The sequence below is a fragment of the Gekko japonicus genome, unplaced genomic scaffold, assembly GCF_001447785.1.
Source record: "Gekko japonicus isolate JY-2015 unplaced genomic scaffold, Gekko_japonicus_V1.1 scaffold737, whole genome shotgun sequence".
Lineage (NCBI taxonomy): Eukaryota > Metazoa > Chordata > Lepidosauria > Squamata > Gekkonidae > Gekko > Gekko japonicus.
The window spans coordinates 369,582-384,074 of record NW_015173695.1 but is presented as its reverse complement, the minus strand read 5'-3'; the positions used below and the strand labels follow the sequence as shown (position 1 = coordinate 384,074).

The 14,493-nt window shown below is 48.6% G+C and overlaps 1 protein-coding gene across 1 annotated transcript in view; it reads right to left on the bottom strand.

Annotated features, from left to right (window-relative positions):
- Positions 1–14,493, bottom strand: part of ATP9A (ATPase, class II, type 9A) — a 152,781-nt gene that overhangs the window by 135,758 nt on the left and 2,530 nt on the right. Inside the window, exon 2 of the mRNA XM_015423186.1 lies at positions 2,642–2,859. Coding sequence (XP_015278672.1) covers positions 2,642–2,859 — 218 coding nt within the window. The remainder of the gene's footprint in view (positions 1–2,641; positions 2,860–14,493) is intronic.

Sequence of the window (14,493 nt, the reverse complement as noted above, 5' to 3'; positions counted from 1 at the left end):
CCTCACGCTTGCTGCCTTCTCAGGGCTGACAAAGAGGCTGCCAAGCATCTGGTAAGCCACCATATTTATAGAGATAATTTGTTTGCTGCATCTCTAGAAATGTGTCAGGAGGGCAAACTAGCATAGTGGGTTAGGTTACAAGCTGCAGGGCAGTCTCCTCACACACGCTATTTTATTCAAGGTATACGCTTTCATGTGCACACGAAAGCTTACACCTAATTCAACTACTATGTCTACCTTTTAATATTTCTTTCTCCCCCCCCTTTTTTTTGCTGTCAAGTCACAGCTGACTTATGCTGACTCTGTGGAGTTTTCAGGGCAAGAGCCATCCAGAGGTGGCTCCACATCAGGACCCTGGTATCCCTTGATGGTCTCCTTTCCAAAAACTGACCAGGGCCGCCTGACCCTACTTAGCATCTGAGATCTGACAAGATCAGGCTAGCCTGAGCTATCCAGGTCTGGGGAGTATGTATATATATATATTTGCCCTTAATATTTCTTGGGCACAAAGAATATTAGAGACACAGATCCCAGCAACCTGTCCAGTCAAAGCTAAGCCCTAGGTTGTCTTCAAAATAGTGACAGGCCAAATTCCATTAGGATACTTCTAAAATATATAATTATAATGCAGACTAGCCACCGTATATTTATAGAAGGGTTTTTGGCTACAGTGCCTGGCAGAGCATTTCCAAGACAGACTCCACGGGCATGGGAAGGGTTAAGCCCTCCTCCTGACCAGGAACCCTCCCTTCTTTCACTCTGGCAATCAAATGGAGTGCACTTCACAAGGCAACATAAAGAAAGGTGTGCCTCACAGGAGATTACTCATTACTCCTGAAGTACAGCTTCTATCCATGTGAGACGGAAATAAACAGGAATCTCGGGGCACCTTCGTGAATAACTACATTTTCTGCCAGCATAAGCATGTGTGGACTAGAGCCCACTGCTTCAGAGGCACTGAGTGGACCCTTAAGTCTGCAGACATTTTTATGTAGGAGGTATGAAAGACGAAAAAAACCATGGGGTCAAGAAGCCACAAAAGGCAAGCCAAATTGCAGCAGTGTAAAATACAGATCTAATCAAGTAAAACAGAGACTAATCACTATGCAACTGTGTGAGTAAAGTGGCATCAAGTCGCAGCCCACTTATGGCAACTCTGTACAGTTTTCAAGGCAAAACCCCGAAATAGCTAGTTTGCCATTATCTGTCTCTGTGTAGCAACGCCAGACATCCTTGGCGGCCTCCATGAGCTAACCAGGGTTAACCCCCCTGCTTAGCTTCCAACATCTGACTAGATCGAGCTAACCTGGGCCATTACCTGCTTATTTCTGTTGAAACAGACTACCCTGGCTACTCCTCTGGAATTATTAAGGTGCTGTGAGATAAGCAGGGCTGCAGTGGTGCTACATCAGGGACAAGCGAGAGAGGCAGCCAAAAGGCTCAGGAGACAATTGGGTTGCAGGAACCACTGCCGTTTTATACATCTGGCTTCCTTAGAAATGTGAACAGGGGTGGCCAAGTCGGGGCCTGCCAACTCTAGGGAGGGGCTTTCTAGGCCGTGGCCTTCCAGGCAGGGGTTTGTCCCCGCACCTCTTCCCTCCCATCAGTCACTGCAGAGATCATTCCTGACAAACCCACATGCATGACCAATTCAGATGTCACAACAGGACACGGGGAGGCCTTCTGAAACTCCCTCCCAACTGACACCACAATTTCTTCACGATCCAAGGCCACAGGCTCGCTTCCAGCATAGCCGAGGAATTGCGTGCTCTCGCTCTCTCTCCTAGGTGCATTCTGCTTCGAGCAGCGCCAACGTTTTCCTCCACAGAAGCCTCCGGGGAGGGAGAGGGATACCCGGCCTCAGACTGTCCTCCCCGCCCTGTTGTATTTCCCCCCCGGCTGGCCGCGCCACCAGCCCGCCTTTCCTTTTCCCCGAGCCGGGAATGGCAGCCAGGGTGCCTGGGCGTGCCTCGACAATGGCGTCAGGAGCAACCTGTCAGCTCTCCCCGCCCCCCCCCCACAGGCAGTCTTGCAGGTGGGGAGGGCAGGGGGGTCCATCCGCGCGCCCTCGGAAATCACGGGTCTAGAGGGATCCCTTTCCCACTGCGGGGGGGGAATCAATTGATTCCTGGCCCTTCCCCAAGCCCCTCATCGCCCCAAGTCCCACTGGGGAGGGGACGTCTCCAGGGCGCTTCCTCCACCCCGACTCAGCAGTACCGGATTGCAAAGCAGAAAGGCAAACGTTGCCAGCCACGCAGGGGAGGGGGGTCTGGGAAGATCCACCGCGGGGACGGTGGGGGGAGAAACCCAGCCTCGCTCCTTTTGCGCCAGACACGGAAACGCCGCGCGTCGGGGACGGGGCGATCTGGCCGGCTCCAGGGGCAGCCGGCCTCGGCGTTCCTCGTCCGGGCCATTGTTCACACCAGCCGCCGCGCCGCCCTTGTTGCCGATGGCCGGGCCGGGCTCCGCTTTTCAGCCGGGGAGAGGCGAAGCCCCACGGCTTAACCCTGCCGAGCCCAGGGGCGCGCACGTAGCCGGCCGGCCAGAGTCGCGGGCGCCGGCCGGGGGAGACGCAGGCGAGAGGGAAGAGGCGGGAGGGTTGAGGCGGGAGGGTCTGGCGGCCGACCGGAGCCTGGCTTACCCGCCGCGGTGCTTGTTGTCCATCCGCTTCTTCTGCCTGACCGGCTGCAGGGGGATGTTGTCGCTCATGGCCGCGGCAGCCGGGCTGGGCGCAGCCGCAGGCGGGGAGGAGCGCTGGGGAAGGTTCGGCTTCTGCCCAGCTCGGCCTCGCTCGCTCGCTCGCTCGGCCCAGCCTCTCCGCGCTCTGACAGCTGCGCTCGCGGCCGAGGACCGGGCGGGCTGGGCGACGCGCAGGTAACGTGGACGCTCACGCCGCCCCCGATGCTTCTCTCTTTCTTCTCCTCTCCCCCCTCCCCGTCGCCCACCCGTTGGGCGGTGTTGCTCCCCACCCCTTAGGCGACGCTGCCTTTCCCCGTCTCCCCCTCCCCTATTGTGTACGCCAGTCCAGGCGGCAACTCCCGTGCGATGCCATCCCCGCCACACCCTCTTGCCGCCCCTGCACATTTCTATGCCGAATCGCCAACAACCATTTAGCATTCCAAGCCAGGGCAGCGTAGATTCCCCCTTCCTTTGATCAAGTCCCACTCATCTGTCCCAGTGCCCTCCCTTGTGTATTTTGTATGGAACCCAGGGCACAGCACATGACTTTCCTGCTCCCTTTTATCCTCACAACAACCCTGAGAGGTAGGTGAGGCTGAGAAGGGCCCAGAGTCACAGGGCAAGTTTTATGGAGAGGAGGAGGAGATTGGATTTATATCCTGCCCTTCACTCAGAGTCTCAGAGCTGCTTACAAACTCCTTTCCCTTCCCCTCCCCACAACAGACACCCTGTGAGGCAGGTGGGACTGAGAGAGCTCTGAGAGAAACTGCTCTTTCAAGAACAGCTCTGATAGAACTATGGCTTGCCCAAGATCATCCAGCAGCTGCAAGTCGATGAGTAGAAGAAGAAGAGAGAAGAGATTGCATTTATACCCCGCCCTTCACTACCCAAAGGAGTCTCAGAGCTGCTTACAAACTCCTTTCCCCTCCTCTCCTCACAACAGACACCCTGTGAGGTAGGTGGGGCTGAGAGAGCTCTGACAGAAACTGTTCTTTTTCAGGAAGAGCTGTGACAGAACTATGGCTTGTCCAAGGTGCGAGTGGAGGAGTGGGGAATCAAACCCGGTTCTCCCAGATTAGAGTCCATGCACTTAACCACTACACCAAATAGGCACACATGAATGCATGCAGCTGCCTTAGGGCTGCCAACTCCAGGTGGTGGCTGGAGAACTCCCGGGATTACAACTGATATCTAGGCAACAGAGATCAGGCCCCCCCCCCCGAGAAAATGGCTGCTTTGGAAGGTGGATTCAATGGCATTATACCCCATTGAAGTCCCTCCCCTCCCCAAACCTTGCACTTCTCAGGCTCCGCCCTCAAAATATCCTGGTATTTTGCAACCTGGAGCTGACAACCCTAAGATGTCTTATACTGTATTGGACCATTGGTTCATCAAGATCAGTATTGTCTACTCAGGCTGGCAGCAGCTTTCCAGGGACTCAGTCAGAGGTCTTTTGCATCACCTACCATCTGATCCTTTTAGCTGGAGGTGCTGGGAATTGAAGCTGGGACCTTCTGCATGCAAAGTAGATGATCACCTAGTGAGCCACAGCCGCCCCCCCCCCCAGTGGGAGTGGGGAGTTGAACCTGGGTCTCTGAGGTGCTAGTCAAATTAGGATACCAACCACATTGTCTCCCAGTTTCTCTGGCCAATCCTCAGCCCCGGGACCTAGTTCTCCACCTATAGGACCCTGCAGTGCGACACTTAGTTGCTACATCCTCAGGAGGATCCCTCATTTTGAGGAACACCATTCTTTCCCAAGGCCACACCTAACGCTCAGCTACAGTAAGAATGACAGTGGCAGACTGGCCATTTAACAGACAGGGAAAGTTCCTGGTTGGCCACTGCCCTGGAAGGCTGCTGGCAGCCAGGAACAAACAGGGCCAAGCCCCAGTAGCTCAGCCAGGTCTGAAAGGCCCCTGTGGCATTGGCTTGGAGCCCTGCAAGGGCCATTCAACCTGGCTTTCTCCTGGGCCAAGGCCAAGCTATATGCCAATTAGTCCAGATAAGACATATAAAAAGACCTTTGATTGTGGGTTCTAAGTGGTCATCTCAGATTTCTTTCCTTTTACACCCCTCTGCTTTTTCCCACAGATCGCTTTGGCTCCAAACCAATCCCAGGGGGACCATAGAGATCTGAGCGTGAAACTAGGTCTGAGGAGATCTACAGATTCAAATTCTCCAGTCTGCCGTGATGCCGATCTCTCTCTTTCAGCCTAATCTACCTCACAGGGTTGTTGTGAGAATAAGCTCCTTGAAAGAAGAGTGGGATAAAAATGTATTCATTGGTGACTTCCTCTCTCAGCTTCTGCTCATTGGATGTTCCTAAATTTCTTTTGCTGCCTTCACTGTCCATCAAATAATAGCTACGAAAAATGCTCCCTCTAAGCTGTGGAGTCCTGTGAGCAAAAACTCTACTTTCTGAGCTCCTGGAATTAAAGTTATGAGCAGGTGATTTGGCTACTCCATAAATTAGTTTGCTCTGGAGCCGTCCTTTCTGAGCTAAGATAAAAATGTGTGAGCCAGATAGGGCTGCCAAGCCGCGGCGGGGGATCCCCACGTCTTCACAGGATCCCTGCTGCGGGGGACAGCGATACGCATTGCACCGCCATTGCCAAGATGTGACGCTACGCGTTGCTCTGGCAACGGGGCTGTTTGGAGTCCCATTGCCAGAGCGACGCGTAGCGTCACATCCTGGCGATGGTGGTGCAACGCGTATCGCTGTCCCCCGCGGCAGAAATCCTGTGAAGATGTGCAGATCCCCCGCCGCGGCTTGGCAGCCTTAGAGCCAGAGGCTAAAAAACTGTGAGCTAGCTCGCACTAACTCAGCTTAGAGGGAACACTGGCTACAACTATGCAAAAATATAAGAATAATATATCAAATTGTTATTGCAGATAATCCACAATATCACAATAAGAAGCATGTACATCCACTGCTAACCAAACAAAAGATAACACAGTCTCTAATTGTTGGTAACACTAATAAAAATTCCCAGAGGTTATATCCGTCGAGATGCCTTCAAAGCCTGTTCTCTGCACACAGATGTACGGTATGTCGGCTGAGGTATTTAATATTTAAGCTTGTTGCCCTGTGATGGGATTTTTTTAGCTGCCAAAACAGTCCTCTTTATCAGCTGAGACAGTTCTCTGCAGGTTCCTGGTGGTCTTTAATCCTGTCTCTGAATTCCTTTAATCAGAAGACTTGCCTCCTAAACGTGCCATAAGAACAATATTGTTCCAAATATTAAATCGGAAGGTTTAGGCACCAAAATATAACACAGAGTTCTCACTTCCAAGAGTCAAACTGGCCATCTTCACTGTCCAGGCAATGGTCAAGTTTTCCTTAAGTATGAGATAAGGTAAAGGTAAAGGTTCCCTTGCTCGAAAGCCAGCTCGAATCCGACTCTAGGGTTGCGGTGCTCATCTCCGTTTCAAAGCTGAAGAGCCAGCGCTGTCCAAAGACGTTTCCGTGGTCATGTGGCCGGCATGACTAAACACCAAAGTGCACGGAACGCTGTTACCTTCCCACCAAAGTGATACCTATTTATCTACTTGCAATTTCTTGCTTTCAAACTGCTAGGTTGGCAGGAGCTGGAACTAGAGACGGGAGCTCACTCCATCATGCGGCAACTCGGGTCTTGAACTGCTGAACTACTGACCTTCCACAGCTTGCAGTTCAGCGTCTTAACCACTTGAGCCACCGCAGCTCCTTAAATATGAGATACAAAGCAGCTAAATTGACTTCTTTCCTGTGATTAATTATTGTTTGACCCCCATAATGTAGACCATGAGGCTTTTATCAGGCCCTTTTGGCTATGGCCTGCTGTTGGGTGTGACAAGTTAAAACACTTCAGTATTTTCAGGGTTAATGATGTTTGTTAAGTCACATGTTTGTTTGTAACCAATCTGTTTAGACAATAGGATGCCTGGGAACTTTGGAGCTAGATTGCTACTCTGATTGGAAACCAAAGTGTCAACTATTAGCATTTTATGGCTTCTCTTCCCGCTCTTTGTTCTGACCAGAGAAGGAGATGCCATTCTGGCTCTTCCCATTTTACCTTTTAGCCGCAAGGATGTAGGCATATTAGCTCTTTGTTATTTTATATCCTGTGTACCCTTTTCCCATGTTAGGTTTATAGTAAACTTTAATATTTTAATACACACCATGGACTCAGTCTCCTAATACTCTGCTGACTAACTTAAAAAGAATCCCAACACCTACCCTCCTGTGTCTAGGGTTGCCAGCCTCCCAGTGGAACCGGGAGACCTCGCAGAATTAAAATTGATCTCCAGGTGACAGAGATCAGGTGCCCTGGAGAAAATGGCTGCTTTGAAGGGTGGACGGTATGATATGCACAACTGAGGTCCCTCCCCTCCCCAAACCCTGCCCTCTCTAGGCACTACCCGCAAATCTCCAGGAATTTCCCACCCAAAGTTGGCAACCCTAATTCAGCCCTGTCCTTGATTCTGTATAGTCCACTTTCTTTCAAAGCTCCAGATGTGTCTGGATAAGATAAATATACTTCTCACGAATTGCTATGAAGAAATTGCTTACCCATGAGGTGAGGGTAAGCATTTTTCACACCCAGACGAGAGAGAGCTTCAAGAGGCGCCTGTTCATGAGGGATCTGGGGTGGTGAAGAGAGGGAACAATTTCAAACGTAAATACAGGCACCTAGTTTCTGGAGTCAATTAGAGCAATACCAATGCCGTAGGTGAACCCTGACACATGACCCCATTTAACACCCTCACACCCAACTCGGAGCAGGAATTGGAGAGGCACTCCTGCTTTCCCTGAGATCAAAGAATATCACCGGTGAAGGTTTTGGCCTGGTTGGGGAAAGGTGGTGGCACAGTGGGTATATCCCACTGTCTTAACATCCGAACTGTGTTAGTTCGAGCCCCGTGCTGGTGTGAGCAGCCAGCCTATTGTCCCCAGCTCATCGTCCACCCAGCGATTTGAAAGCTTTGGCGAGTAGATAAAATGGGAACCACTCCTTAGAGAGGGTGGGCACACCAATCTCCCTTGTGGGAGGGTGTTAGCTGACGGTCGGGACTTCCTGGTCGAGGTCGGGAAAAGGCGAAAGAACTTCTCGGCTACAAAAATCCCTGCAGTGGATGTCTCCGGCCAGGCAGTGGCAGTGTGGCGATGTGACATACGGGTCCTGAAGCCTGGTTGACAAGCAAAATGACTGAGCCAAGCCAGAAGACGTTTACACCGTGCAGTGACAGCGTGTGCAATTAAAAATGAATATATGTTGTCCTCCCTAACCCCTTTGAACATTGTTAGTCCCCTGTCTAATGTGTAAACTGTACATCGCTTTGAGCCCACTGGGGAAAGCGATTAATAAATTGAAAGTATTATTATTATTATTATTATCATCATCATCATCATCATCAAAGGGTAGCCACTGTGTAATCTAGCAGAGCTGCAATGCAGTATAGTTAGGCCACTTAAACCTAATTGAAGTCAACAAGATTTCATTGTTATTTATTGTGTGCCACCCATTGGCTAACAGCTCAGAATAGGGTTGCCAGCCCCCCAAACGGAGTTTGGAGATCTCCCAAAATTACAACTGATCTCCAGACTATACAGATCAGTTCACCTGGAGAAAATGGTTACTTTGGAAGGTGGCCTCTATGGCCTTGTACTCCTCTGAGGTCCCTCCCCTGCCCCAAACCCATCCTCCCCAGGCTCCGCCCCACCCCAACGGCCTGGAATTTCCCAACCCAGAGTTGGCAACCCTGGGTCACGGTGAAGTCCGTCCTGTGCAGTATTTTATTTCTCAGAATGAGGAATTAAATGCTTTTTTAAAATAAGCTTTTGGAGACTAGCTTCATCTGCCCTTTAGTCCCTCAAAATATTTTAAAATAACTATGCATGTAAGCCAGTTTGGTGTAGTGGTTAAGTGCATGGACTCTAGTCTGGGAGAACCGGGTTTGATTCCCCACTCCTCCACTTGCACCTGGCTGGATGACCTTGGGCAAGCCGTAGTTCTGATAAGAGCTGTCCTTGAAAAAGAGCAGTTTCTGTCAGAGCTCTCTCAGCCCCACCTACCTCACAGGGTGTCTGTTGTGGGGAGGGGAAGGGAAAGGAGTTTGTAAGCCACTCTGAGACTCCTTTGTGTAGTGAAGGGCAGGGTATAAATCCAATCTCTTCTTCTCTTCTTCTTCTAATACAGTCTGCCATGTATTAATATTTACTAAAACAAGGCACATCTCACTTTTCTGAAAACAAAGTGTGTGCTCTTTTGCACGAAGTTTTTGTCTTAATTGTGGAAGACAGTGGCTCAGTTCAGTTCAGACATCACCCCAAAACATGGATTTATGTAAATGCTTATACCCCACTTTTCTCCATGTTGGAACCCAACATTATTGGGTTACAAAATTGTTTTCCTTGCCTCCATTTCATCCTCGCAACAAACCTGTGAGGTAGATTAGCCTGCAACTGAGTGCCTGGTTCAAGGTCACCTAGTGAGCTTCCATGACAAAGCTGCGGTTAGGGCTCTTTTTGTAGCAGGAACTCTTTGCATATTAGGCCACACCCCCTAATGTAGCCAATCCTCCAAGAGCTTACACAGCTCTTCTTACAGGAGCTACTGTAAACTCTTGGAGGATTGGCTACATTAGGGGTGTGTCGCTTAGTATGCAAATGAGTACCTGCTACAAAAAGAGCCCTGGACCGTCTCCCAGATCTTAGTCCAACACTCTAATCATGGCATCAGGCTGGCTCCGTAGACATATGTTCCATTGTCACCTTACAATATTACATATTGTCTCAGTAACGCAAACTCTGGTTTATTTGAACAAATGATTAATTCCTGAAATCAGGATTTGCCTCACTGATGATTATTCAAATTATTCTGCAAGCACAAATGCTAGTTTTGGCACTTTTGCTCTTTCCCTCTCCTCCTTTGTAAAGTCTCCCTGTTGGCCCAGCTCTTGTGAAGCCCCTTTGTGTTGTTCCTGCTCTGGGATATCTTGAAGGTTAAACTGGAAACAAACAAATGAACCTAAGTAGACTTTTAAGAACAAAATGAAAAAGAAAAGGAATGTGTGCCTTTGACATGCATGTCTAATAAATAGTTCCGTTTAACCGTGTCACTCATTCTCCAGGATAATTGGTTCCACACCATTCCAAGGGAGCCCTGGGGCTCTCTGAGAAGATTAGTAATGCCTAGCACTTCCCTGAAAGATCCCTTGCCCACAACAAAACAGGAGTTCAGGGGTACCTTAAAGACTAACAAAATTTATTCTAGCCTAGGCTTTTGTGAGTTGTCTGATGAAGCGAACTCTGACTCACAAAAGCTTACGCAACGTAAAATGTTATTAGTATTTAAGGTGCTCACGGACTCCTGTTTTATTGGTTTATCAAAGACAGTCATACTTATGTGTAAGTTTCCCTATGGAGCAAACAACAGTTCCCTGGCGCCATGTCAGGCAGGGGAAATTGTGTGCTGGGAGGGGCCAGCAGGCGAGCTGAAAACCCTTCTCAACATATGATGCTTTGACAATTTTAAAAATCGTTTATACTCTGCCTTTCTCCCCAAAGGGGACCCAAAGCAGCTTACGTCATTCTCCTTTCCTACATTTTATCCTCACAACAGCCCTGTGAGGTGGGTTAGGCGGAGAGAGCATGATTGGCCCCAGGTTACCCAGTGAGATTCCATGGCAGAGTGGGACCCAGACCTGGGTCTCCCAGATCTTGCTCTAACCACCACACCAGGGGTGGCTAAACTTGCTTAACATAAGAACCACACAGAATAAACGTCAGATGTTTGAGAGCCACATGACGTGAACAAATATCACAGACATGTTTTATTGAATAATATGCAAATTTGCTTTTTACTAACATTAAACGAGACTGCCAAAAATAAAAAAGGGATAAAAACAGCTAATTATATTGATTTGTCCGATGATATTTGTAGGCTGGGGGGAGGGGGCTTTGAGAACTCATTTCAAGCTAAAGTCGCTTTCTTTCTCTGCTTCCCATGCTTCAAGCCTACCCAGGAAGGGGAACACTGGCTGGGGAAGGGAAGACCAATTGGGGCGGGATGCCTCCCCTTCGCTGCCCCAGCTGCCCTGCCAGGAGCCACACAATGTGTATAAAAGAGCCGCATGTAGCTCCCGAGCCAGAGTTTGGCCACCCCTGCACTACACCATACTGGGTCTGTGGGCCTGTGAATAACAGAACTCCCAGTGTTGTGTGATCCGAAGTTCTTGTAGAGCAAAGACTGAATCCAAGGGTTACACATCTGAATGGTTTATCATTATATGATAATATTATATGAGACAGTTTCAACAAGAAATAACAAGAATATTTTCTTTATGTGATTTTTTATTATAACAAATTGTTGTGTGAAAATTTGTGTTATTCGTGTTATTTCATATAATAGATAAGCTAGAGAAGATAGAATATAAAAGATAATATATTAAGAGAAAAAGGCAGAATATTTTGAGTGGGGCATCTATATATCTAATAGCCAAGTTGCCCCCGGAGTGCGGATCGCTAAATCAGCGCTCCGCCCGCCGGGACCAATGGGGGCCGGGCATAGGAGCCGAACGTTCCCCGGGCCAATCGGATGCGGCGAGGGTGGGGCGCTCGGATCCAAGAGCCCAGAGAGTGCGGCGGCCTTCGGTGGCGCCGAGGACCCGAAGTGTGTCTGGGGGATGATTCCTTCCTTCCCTCCCTTCCATGCGCGAGGACAGGTCTGTGCGACCGGCCGGCCTCCTCGGGGAGATCGAGCGGGGGTGGTGGTGGAGGAGACGGAGCTCTTCTCTCCGCCCCCCGCGAGTATCGCGGGTACCCGTCTTGTTATATCTATATGCCATAGATCTTTATTAGCAAACTCAGTTCACATTGCGGAAATAGAAACCCAAATAAGACAATACTTTCAGGAGAATACAGACAATGAGACTGCTTCCACGATAATCTGGGATGCATTCAAACCATCCTTGAGGGGACATCTCATATCCAAAACATCATACATAAACAAACAAGCAAATATAGAAAGACAGAATCTTCTAAACCTCATACAAGAGTTCAAAAACAAACAGAAACAAAATTGTAGTAAGAAAATTTACAAAATTTGCAAAAAATTACTTCCTGACACTTAGGGAAAAGAAGAAGAAAAAATAGGTATCCCTGTTGCCCCAGCCACAGCCAAAATCAATCTGAAACCATGTAACAGTCCTAAATAAAAGTTCAATAAAAACACACATAATGCAGGCTTTCAAGGTCTCCACTTTCATTGCCTTGGATTTAAAAGGGGTTGGGTCACTGGGTGGATCTTTAGGGAAGGGTCTTCAGGCCTTTCTGTCTACCTTCTCTGTAGGATGCTTTGCAGACTGACCAGACTACGGTTGTCTTCCACCACAAATAAGGCAATTTGAGTGTAGCCAATGGACATCCTGCTGAGGATAATTACAGCATACCAGCCTGTGATGAGCTTTAGGGTAACCAGAAGTGAGACTGTTGTTGAGGGCTACAACACTCAGACAGCGTTTCAAGAGCAGTTTGCTGACCAAACTTGATCTGGATCTCTTTCATATTGCTTTTTTCTAGAGAGGCTGGAGGAGGAAAGGCAAAACATGGAGCAGTGATCACAACCCAAGGCCTTGAGACCAATCCTACACAGGTCTGCTCAGAACCCCTAGGAAAAATGTTCTTTTTTGGGGGGGGGGATTGCAGCCCATTTCATTCTCTTTGCTCAAACAGAAGACAGGACCTAGGGCAACAGTACTGTTGCCAACCGAGTGGTAACTTTCAACAGCGGGTGTCATTTTGGTCAGCTGGCCACCTACATTATTGCCCTCCCAAGTGGCAAAAAGAACCTTACCATTTCCCTACTTCCGTGAATCCCTGATCAAGTGCAAAAATGTAGTAAGATTTTCGGTACCACTTAGCAGGATGATAAGTCACCAACTTTACTAAGGAACTCTACACATAGTGTACTAAGTTAACAGTTGGAAAACACCCATCTGGGTTCACACAATTTCTAAGGAATTAAAGACTTCCAGGCATGCATTTACCACCCCTGTGGTTGAGTTTCATGAAAGGCATCAGATTCCTACTAAATTTCCAAGGGTGATGAAGAGAATGCTTCCTCCTCACTTCTCCTTAATCAACGCACACAAACTATCCTGATCGTTACCAAAGGATCAGAAATAAAAGGACAGCTTCCAACAGACACAAAATAGGAGGCTTGCTCCCATAGATTAATAGACCCTCACCAAAGACACTGAATATCTTTGCACAACAAAACAGCCGTTTCTACGACTGAAATGCAGCCTCGATCTTGGATGCCAAGGCAGGAATTATTAGCAGTATTGCAATGTTCTGCTTGCCCTAAATCTGCATATGATCCATTTATCTTTTCTCTGTCTCTCAGCCCCCACAAAACTACTGCAATTAATGGCCCACTTAATCACTACCAGACTATTATAAGCTGTTAGCACCTGCACCTCAGATCTTCTAGGATGGCTTTGATTTTCCCCCCCTCTCCCCCCTTTTGACAAGCGGGTGACAGCGGATATCCTTTAAACATACATTTAATGAAGACCTTCATAAATCCATCAGCACTTGCTAAGGGAAGCAACAATAAAGCTCACACTGCCAGAGGCCATTTGGCATCTCCATAATGATGTGTCAGGGGTGTGATGCAGGCTTGGGAAAATATATGGCAATACACAGTTGGGGGGGGGGATATAGTCAGGGTACCATTATTTTTACTACGGCCTGAACAAAAGACAGCACCATTTTGTCTCCGTTCCGGCATTATATTATGAGTTAAGTTGCTTCTATAAAATGGAGCCCAGTCAAAGATGGGTAGAGGCTGTCCTAAATGGTAATGTCTAGAAACGGAGACAGAGAACTAGACTACCCCCTACCCATTTTAATGACACCACCAGTCATAATTGTTATTTTAGAAATTCACTGCCATTCTAAGCAAAGTTAAGAACTTAAGAAGAGCCCTGCTGGATCAGACCAATGGCCCGTCTAGTCCAGCATCCTGTCTCACACAGTAGCCAACCAGTTCCTCTGGAGGGCCAACAACAGGGCACAGAGACTGAGGCCTTCCCTGTTGTTGCCTCCTGGCTTCTTGGATTCAGTGCCTCTGAATGTGGAGGTTCGCTTCAGCCACCAGGCTAGTAGCCACTGAGAGATCTATCCTCCATGAATCTATCTAATCCCCCTTTAAAGCTGTTCATTCCTATAGCCATCACTACATCCGCTGGCAGCGAATTCCACATTTTAATCACTCCCTGTGTAAATTAGCGTCTCGTTTTGCCTGTCCTGAACCTACTGCCCATCAGCTTCACTGGATGCACTCGAGTTCTAGTATTTTGGGAGAGAGAGAGAGAAATTTCTTTGGCAACCCTCTCCACCCCATGCATGATTTTATAAATCTCTGTCGTGTCCCACTCTAAAGTCCACAGATGTCAATCAACTAGCACTGTAAGTGCCATGGCTCAAAAATCTGTATTGTGGTACAGTGGACAGACGTGAAGCTGCAGACAGAGGCTGGCCTGAGAGCTTGAGGGGAAGACAATGGCTCAATGGCTGAGCTCCTGCTTGGCATGCAGAAAGTCCCAGGTTCAATCCCTGGCATCTCTAGTTTAAAAGGAGCAGGTAACAGGTGATGTGAAAGACCTTTGTCTGCCTGAGAGCTTGGAGAGCCGCTGCCAGCCTGAGTAGGCAGGACTGACCTTGATGGACTAAGGGTCTGATTCAGTCTAAGGCAGCTTCATTTATTATTTTATTTATTCATTCATTTAATTTCTATCCCCCTCTCCCTGCTGAGGCAGGCTCAG